At 35.8% G+C, this 9,158-nt stretch overlaps 1 protein-coding gene across 1 annotated transcript; it reads left to right on the top strand.

Annotated features, from left to right (window-relative positions):
• Nucleotides 1-549: 549 nt before the first annotated feature.
• LOC145562380 (protein RETICULATA-RELATED 5, chloroplastic-like) lies at nucleotides 550-8,379 on the top strand. The gene is made up of 8 exons (XM_081622641.1): nucleotides 550-1,133; nucleotides 4,656-4,820; nucleotides 4,915-5,007; nucleotides 5,080-5,195; nucleotides 6,290-6,388; nucleotides 6,546-6,851; nucleotides 6,932-7,096; nucleotides 7,690-8,379. The coding sequence occupies exons 1-8, from the start codon at nucleotides 753-755 to the stop codon at nucleotides 7,970-7,972; spliced, it is 1,608 nt and encodes a 535-aa protein (XP_081478767.1). The 5' UTR covers nucleotides 550-752; the 3' UTR covers nucleotides 7,973-8,379.
• Nucleotides 8,380-9,158: the final 779 nt, after the last annotated feature.

Raw genomic sequence — 9,158 nt, 5'->3', positions numbered from 1 at the left:
CCTAAATTCCCTAAGGCTTTGATAATTGAATTCTATTTGTTAGTTTTGATTGAGTTGACTTGCTAGCTTAAACCAACCCTATTGTTTAAGACTTCAGAATAGCTTAACTAGAGACTTTAGCTAATACCGCATTCCCTTGGGTTCGACCCGGATTTACCCCTGTACCTAGGGTTGAGTTTGGTTATATAAATTTGGTTTTGATAGGGGAATCTTAGAAATCAACGACCTAGGTTTCACCCGCATCAACTGCCACCATCACCTACCTCGACTGCGACAAAAAAATAAAATTTCAGGCTAGGCCAGCAGGCCGAGCTAAGTATGATCAAATCTAATTAAATGATGTGAAAGTTATCCCTAGGTATTTAAAGTTGAAAAAAAAAAAGTAAAATGTGGTAAAATATACGAAGGTGAAGTCCTTGTTTTGTGGTAACTCAAAATTTCATAAATTGAGTCGATTGGTGGTAAATTGAACCACAGAGTTACCCATTTCGGATTGGGTTTCCCCCTTTGTCGGCTTCCACCAACAATCAACAAAAACCTACACCTTCCTCACACTTCAACTCCTCTTTCCTCTCTCATACTCTTTCAAGAAGAGAGAGAAATTTTAACCTCAATTTTATCTCTTCTTCCATATCTTCATTTTCCCCAATATTGTCATGTTTTTCTGATCAATTTCTTCATCAATCATCACTTCATATAATAATCTCTGATTACAAAAAAAAAAAAAAAAAAAAAAAAAAAAACCCAGAAAAATGGCGCACGCTGTGTTTCAAGCAGCTCAAATTATGCCCATGAATACCCAAATTTCGCCTAAAAAGTCTATCTTTACAAAACCCACAATTTTACCCATGATTTCTTCATACCCAATTGCAGGAAAATCAAGGAAAACTTTGTTTATCAGGGATTTTCTATCTTCTACTCCTTCTCCTGTTGATGGGGATTCTTCAATTGGTCATTTGGAGCGCTGCTTAGGCGTTTCTTCTGCGCCTTTGGACTCTTCGGCTTCGGCTACATCGTCGTCTTTTGGGATGTTTGCTCCTTCTATGAAGGGAAAGTATGGTGCTTTTGGTGCTGTTACTTTGGAGAAGTCTAAGCTTGATATGACTCAGAAGCAAACCCTTTCTAGTCCTGAGGTTTATCACTCTTTCCCCCCTTTTTTTATTGGCTTAATCTTTTGTATTATTTATGTTGAGAATTTCGAATTTGTAGATTGATTGTTGTTTTTTAATTTCTTTTGGATGAATTTCTTGAGTTTGTTTGTTGTTCTTGAGTTTTGTTTTGAAGGTATGATTTGTTGCTGATATTTGATTCTTTTAAGGTAGTTGGAATGGTTTAGTTATTGTATTAAATGTAAAGATGGAAGAATGTTAGTGAAATGAAGTTTTACATACGGTTTTGACATGGTAGTGGTGAGTGGTGACGGTACCCTGTCTAATCAATGCCCTTGTACTGCATCAAGTTCGGTTTTGACATATTAGTGTTGACCATACCAATGCCCTTGTACTGCATCAACTTCGGTTTCGACATATTAGTGGTGACCATACCAATGCCCTTGTACTGCACCTCTTTTCCTGGGTTATTTCTTTCCCTGCAAGGTTCGGGCTAGGGAATTTAATGAGATGTATGCAATAATAAGTGGGCATTTTGGGTCTTGAATACATGGGTAACGATTTTGTTGTGCAATCTCTTTATAAATTTTGATAATTGCCGGATTTTATCTCTCTGGACTTTTGTCACATGGTATGACTAACAAAGAACATTGATTGGTGGCCTCAATCTGTTGACTGTATGCATTGTAGCTGTTTACTGATTCTTTTTAAGGTGGCTTGAAGGCTTCGGTGACAATTAGAATTTAGTGATGGAAGTTGTTTATATTGTATTGAAATTAGTTTTGAAATTTCAGTGGCAAGTGTGCCATGTTCTATCTCTTTTGAGGGTTACTGAATATTTGGGTCTTAAATTTGTAGAATGAATGAATATTATTAGTTACACAATCTAGAAATGTCTATATTATTGCCAAATTTCTATCTTTCGGGACATTTGTCAGATAATGGTATGACATTGAGAACATTGATTTGTAGACTTGGTAATGAAGTCACTGTTAATCTGTGTTGCATAAGTCTTCCTATAATTGCTGGAACCACACTTCTATATGAACAAGAGCCACCCTGAATTGATCTAGGAAAATTTGCTGTTAAACATACATTTTTTTTAATTGATACTTTGTCTTTGGTTTCTTTGGCAAGGTTTAGTGTAAAAAGTACAAACCCATCCATATAAGTAGCCAAAATTAGGAGAGAGGCAACAGCGTAAGAACTAAGAAACCCTTGTGAAGTTTGGAAAAAAGGTAGGTAGTGGTGTCACATAAAATATATTGATGTGCCCAAATGATAAATGATTGAGCTAATTTTATAAATCCTTAAAAGGAAAATGGTAGGAGCATAGAACTAATAAAATTAACCGAGGAAGTATAATCCATACCGTCAACTTTGTCAAGTATATCCAATTCAAATTTCTGTCCACTCAAATGATCTACAACTGCCAATATATCTTGTGGCCAATACATATATTGTTTTCGGGTATATCAATGTTCAGTTGCAGGGGTATTTTTTATGGGGCTGGGGCAATACTTCCTTATTTGGATCTTTTGTTGAATGAATGCATTTCTAAGTCCATTATTATATATTCTGATAATACTTGGTCCCCACCTTCCAGAAACAAATTTATAATAAATTTCAAAATGGAATTTTTTTTCGACCTGAGGTTTTTTCTCCTTTTTAATTCATGATGGTTTTTTTTTTTTTTTTTTTTTTTTTTTTTTTTTTTTTTTTTTTTTTTGGGGAAGAGAATAATAAATCCAGATGCATTTTTTCTGTGATTTACATGATTTATTATTGTTTCGAAGAAACATTTCACTTATAACCTACACCTTAGACCCTTAGTTTTATCCTAGTTAGGATTCTTTAAAAAGCATGAAGCGCAAGGCCAAAGTGTTTGTCCTTGTTAGCGCAAAGCCTCTAATCTTTTATTTTATTATGCGTTTATGGTATGATTTTTGGTAAGGGAAACTCAAAGAGATTTTGAAAAAGTTTAGCACGGCTAAAGCAAAAGATATAGTGACAGCTCAAACTCTTGGCATAGAGAAATGGGTACAGGAATGCAATTCGTTACCTAAATTTATCAATCTAGCTGAAATTGTGTCACTATACTATGGGGCGGGGGGGGGGGGGGGGAGGGATAAATGGCAGTAATGTGACTGAGTAGTGTGTACCCACTGGCGAGTTTATTCTTTATGGGAGCTTGGGAGTAAAAGACAAGGAAATTGGCTAACCTAAAAGCATGACTAGTGATTGTCACCAATAAACAATTTCCATTGATATGTGGTGTCCTTCTATACTAACTTCAAAATGGGTCTCAATAAACTAAGTTTTTGTTCTATTTACCTGAAATAAAGTAATCTTATCTAGATTTTTAGTGTATTTTGTATGCTAATATATAAGACCAAACATTATCAAGTGAAGTTATATTTGTCGTAATGTGAATCTTTCTAGTATCTAATTACATATTTTTTTTCTACTTATATGGAATTAATATTGTATAGCATTAAGCAAACAAAAATAAGATTTTGATTGGTCTTAATTTGTAAGGTTTGGTTTTAACTGATTTGTTTTTATTAAGAATTAAAAGTTGCTTAAATAACATAAAGAGAACTTAGCCGTATGGAATTTGATTTGGACCTTAATTCCACAAGGGCTTTGTTTTGTAGAAATTTTGTCAAATTATCTAACTCATGTAGCAGGCGTGCACTTCCTAGTCACAACATGCATTACGCTCACGCCTGGTACCGTATTTTAAAAAATTAAGGCCCCTAGGGTTGGTGTCCGATGAATTATTATATATTATTATTTCTTAAGACCAAGTATGCTACTTTTAATGTATTATTATTGCCAATATAACCAGTTGATTTCAATTATTAAATGCTTAAAAATATGTGCATGTATATGAAACCTATTGGTTTAAAAAAAAAAAAAAACATATAAGAATGGATCCATTATTTTAGTGAGGATACAACACCATTACAATTCCTTTGATCTTGCTAACTATGAGATATCAAGAATCACATTAGAAATCAGAACTGGATAAGGGAAAGAAGTATGTTACTTGAATCATGATTACCTTGGTGAGTGATGTCTTCATTGCTACATAGTTCTATAGTCGGTGCATTAAGTTGCTTTGTTACTACTAAAAGATCTGGAGCTTGGGAAAATTTCTGTTCTTAACTTGATTTTCAAGTTATTATTTTTGATGTGAAGCTGCTTAAGCGACTCCTTCTTCCGTTCCTTATTATTTTGCCCATTTGATCCAAAAAGCTCTCACAAAAAATGGTCAAATGGGGCAAACAGAAAGGGACCAAGGGATTACATACCTTTGCCCGGTCTGGTTTATGCAATATAAATACAAAAATCTTTTAGCAGAGAAGATTATATTTATGAATTTGAATATCCACAAATGGTGAATATTTTACACTTTTTCCATTCATTATGGTGGTTCTTTGAAATTTTATTAGGTAAATATATGAGGATCTACTCTTTATGGATATTGCCAAGTAATATAAATTTACTAATTGGGTGCAATCTTTGCGTGTTAATGTACAGCTAGCAACAGGTGGAGGTGGTGGTGATATTGGGAAGAGAATCAATAATGGTGGTGGAGATGGTGGTGACGATGGTGGAGACGACGATGACTACTTCGATGACTTCGATGATGGTGATGAAGGAGATGATGGGGGAATTTTCAGGAGGCGTATTGTTTTGCAAGAGGTAAGTAAATCATTTTCATTCCTAGATTGCATCTCATGCTTTGTAAAGTAAACAAGTCCATCCTGAACTAAAACATTCGTTGTGCATGTTTCAGCTATTTGATCGAAAATTTCTAGATGCAGTTCTTAGTGAGTGGCAGAAAACAGTGATGGACCTTCCAGCTGGGATTAGGCAAGCTTTTGAGATGGTGATTACCCACTTACCCTTTACCATATTCTCTCATTCACTGTAAAGAATCTGATCTTACTATTTACTCCAGGGTTTGGTTAGCTCTGCTCAACTGGTTAAATTCTTAGCAATTAATGCCAGACCAAACACAATTCGAACTATTGCACGTGGCCTTCCTCAGGGAATATCAAGAGCATTCATTGGGAGGTGATTGCTTTTTACAATTTATTTATGAACTTAAAAAGTTTTTTTTTTTTTTTTTTTGTTTTTTTTTTGGGACCATTGGGGTTTGCCACATGTTTAGATTTTTGCACTTTTTCTTGTCTAAACTATAAGTTACTTTCTTGAACTTGTGTTACTTGGTTTGGATTTTGAGAAGTTTTTGGTGCCTAACAGTTCAACTTCATCTATTGCTTTCTTGTATGTTCAACTAAGTAGTAGTTGCTTTTTAGAGGGGAGAGAGAGGGGGGGGGGGGGGGGGGGGGGGGGGATAAAATTATGTTTACAAGAAATTAGCAGAGTGATGACTGGGAGCATTTTAACAACCACCGCGTATGGAGTTGGTATATGATCATAGAAGATAGAGCTTTAAAATTGAAGGTGCTCTTCAAATTGTTAAGCAGCAAGCTTGTCCCTGTGAACCATGCATTAAAGTAAATGGCATACTAAGTCCCTGTATATGTTTCATTAAAGGAAATACATTTCTGGGTGGCTACGAGACCGCTATATTTTGTGATTATAATGCCAACTGCAAGAGTGCTATATCATGATTTGCTGCTGGGAGAGGAACTGGTTACTTTTAAAAAGAAAAGCTTTGATATTATCTTTTGGCTGATTTAAAGTTGTTTAATAATTCATAGTTGTAACTGTTCTTGTTATTTATCTATTGTTAATTAACATAGTTCAAAGTTAGAACAAATGTAGGTTTTTGTGGTGTAGTATGACAACTGATGTCATTCTGTATTGACTTGTTGCAACTTGCAGATGAATTTGTAGACCATCTGGCCTGTCATGTAATGGCAATATTAAAATTTTAAAATGGTGGCTAGTATGTGATATTGTGGCTATTTTCTTGGTTCCAGGAATTAGGAGTTTAGTTGTAAATTAGAATGTGCTAGAACATCATTAACTCACCCATTAAGAGTCACGTAGGGATAAGAGGGGATGGAGAACGTGTTCACTTCTGTTGAACTATCTGCAAATGCTTACTTGCTTTTGCTCTCGAAATTTATTTATGTATTTTTTCTATTTTCTTGATGTGGGAAACAATCTTGAATTTTATTTCGGTATGCTTTGTACAGGATGATTGCAGATCCAGCTTTCTTGTATAGACTTCTTTTGGAGCAGGCTACGACCATTGGTTGTTCTGCTTGGTGGGAACTAAAGAATCGCAAGGATAGGTAGTTTCTACACAATTATCATTTTTCTCATCTTTTTGTTTGTGCAGTCTTTAGGCAGCTTTTTTTTTTTTTTTTTTCCTTATCTTTGTTTTGCCTTTTCCCTTTTCAGCATACATCTTTAGCTGATTCTGTACATGTTTGTCTTTGTTGGTTGCAGGATAAAACAGGAGTGGGATTTAGCTCTTATTAATGTCTTGACAGCAGCAGCATGCAATGCAGTTGTTGTTTGGTCACTTGCACCTTGTCGTTCGTATGGAAACACGTTTCGATTTGATTTGCAGAATACATTGCAAAAGCTTCCTAACAATGTGTTTGAAAAGAGCTATCCTCTCAGGGAATTTGATTTACAAAAAAGAATTCATTCATTTTTCTACAAGGCTGCAGAACTGTGTTTTGTGGGACTTAGTGCTGGTGCAGTACAAGGTGCCCTGTCAAATCTATGTGCTAAGAAAAAGAATGACAGGTTTCCATCTTTTCTCGGACACTGTTTCTAGTATCTAATACTCTTTTCTATGCAAGTATATTAAGCTCCATTTTCTCCAGGTTATCTGTGACAATGCCATCTGTTAGGACTAATGCACTTGGCACCGGTGCCTTCCTTGGGATTTATGCTAATTTGCGTTATCAGCTCCTATGTGGTATTGACCGAGGATTATCCAGCTACTTTGATGTTATTGGAGTAGCAATATTTTTCAGCTCAGCTCTGAGGTCTGCTGTTCTTCCCCTTCTCCTCCCGAGAAGTATCTGTTTGTCTCAATTTTCTTTTTTTAAGTATTGAAGTCTTATGAGCTTTGAAGCGTATGCCTGGTACATGTTTTACCAAGTTCTGATATCAAGATACCAAAGTGTGTCTAATTTCCATCTTAGATTTATTACCTGTTCATTGATATATTATGGTGCACGTACACCTGATTGTGAAGTATTTTCGTTAATGCTTTTGCAGTTTATGCATTTGGTGGTGAGTTGGTGACTTCTTTAAAATTAATGAGAACACATTTGAATTTTAGGAAGTTCACTTGAAGCTCTCTTTTTATCTAAGTAGTCTGATCGAAAAATCTAAACTTTCCTTGTTTTTTCAGTAAAATCCCTTTGTTTCCTTTTGCTGATAAATTACATAGCATTTACTCATGATTGCAATTTGGTTAATAAGTAAATTTTGTGATATACTATTCTTTGTTTCTCAACCTTGAGAGGTTAGAATTCAAGCAGATAATCATAACTCTATTTACTCATGCTATATGCTCTGTAGTTTCTTGTGACACTGTTGTGTTGCTAAGGTTTGTGCGTTTCACTGCATGCAGGATCATGAATGTTCAAGTAGGAGAGACATCACGGCTGGCATGGCTGGGAATAGAGGCAGACCCCCTTGTTCAATCAGATAACCCTTTAAAGGCTTATAACCGGGCTCCTGAGACCAATAATTCCAAGCAGGGTTCCAGTTGGTTTATATCGAAGAACACCATTGTCTCAGGACTCGGTTTTCTTGGGCTTCCACAAGGTAATGGTGATTCTGCTAAAGAATCAGATGCTCCCAAGCCTCGGAGGAAACGGGTTGTCAGGAAAAAAGTGACAACTACAGCGTAGTACTGTCAACATAGTGTCCAATTTTGCAGCCATATAACTAGTTAGCTCTGGAAAGATATACAAAGCTGACCATATCATGGGTCGTCGGTAATACTTAGGACGATCTAAGTGTGCAAGCACCTGCAGTTTGGGTCTAATGTGTTGAGACGTCAGATGTTCTGCCCGTTGAAGTCACCATGGTGGAAAGTAGAAACAAATTGATCTGGAAGCTGTAAAGGTAGTTTGTGCAATGACAATATAGCCATAAAACCAGCTCTGAAAGCTTCTGAAGAATTTTGTTTCTTTTCTTTTGCTCTATTCCTTCACTGGATAAAAATTATCTAGGCTCCACCTGGTAGCATGTTCCTTTATTGTTTTACTGTAATCTGCAGTAGCCAATTGATAAAATAAATGATCCTTTGATATTCTATATTGTGCAACCGCCTATAATCCTACTGATAGTACATAGTTGTTTTTGCCATAGAATATTGACTGACTACTGTTTTTTAAATGCATATTAAATACATTAATAGGCTAATGCTATTGTTCAACTTACATCACCTATACATTGAAAATCTGGTGAAGCACACATCTGCCCAAGAAAACTTGGCAAAAGATAGTACTCAGTACTACACTTCGCGACAAGTCACAAAAGATTCAATCCAGCCATCAAGCTACGTTTAGCATCATAAATTTGCTTATGCAGTTTGGGATCACGAAATGTGTTATGTGTTCCATAACCATCTTTCCGAAGGCTACAATGCTACATGATGGTGAGCCAACATGTTTTTTTTGTTTTTTTTCTCCTCGAGTGAGAGATATGTGAGAGTTCAACTGTACCAGTTCAGCATGAGAGTACTAACATCCTTGTGACTACTTATCTCCTATCGTGTCCGTCATGAATTTCGGCTGAACAACTCCTTAGCTGTTGACATCTCTTTCGTTACAACATTATACTTGCTAGAAAATCCAATGTACCTAGATCCGTTTTCCCTTGAATCACTCCACGTGCTACTTCATCTAATGATTCCTCCTTTTCCAAGCCCCAACAACATTAAGCTTAAGGAATCCTCTCTCTGATGATCATTCATATATACCATAGTGAGAAACATTTATGTTGCATGTATAGTTGTTTCTTTAATTCTTTTGGCCGTTTTAAAGGGCCATTTTTACATAAGTTGTTGCCACATGCATTGTGCTCTATTAC

Source organism: Chenopodium album, chromosome 10, assembly GCF_948465745.1.
Source record: "Chenopodium album chromosome 10, dcCheAlbu1.1, whole genome shotgun sequence".
NCBI lineage: Eukaryota > Viridiplantae > Streptophyta > Magnoliopsida > Caryophyllales > Amaranthaceae > Chenopodium > Chenopodium album.
Note: the sequence above shows the minus strand (reverse complement) of the source record. Positions and strands in the feature narration are given on the sequence as shown.

What these genes read in the sequence shown, in the direction of transcription:
- LOC145562380 (XM_081622641.1), top strand. Translation starts at nt 753, where the DNA reads ATGGCGCACGCTGTGTTTCAAGCAGCTCAAATTATGCCCATGAATACC. An exon ending in TTAGGCAAGCTTTTGAGATG is followed by an intron (nt 5,008 to 5,079) that starts GTGATTACCCAC and finishes TATTTACTCCAG; the next exon opens with GGTTTGGTTAGCTCTGCTCA. An exon ending in CTAAAGAATCGCAAGGATAG is followed by an intron (nt 6,389 to 6,545) that starts GTAGTTTCTACA and finishes TGTTGGTTGCAG; the next exon opens with GATAAAACAGGAGTGGGATT.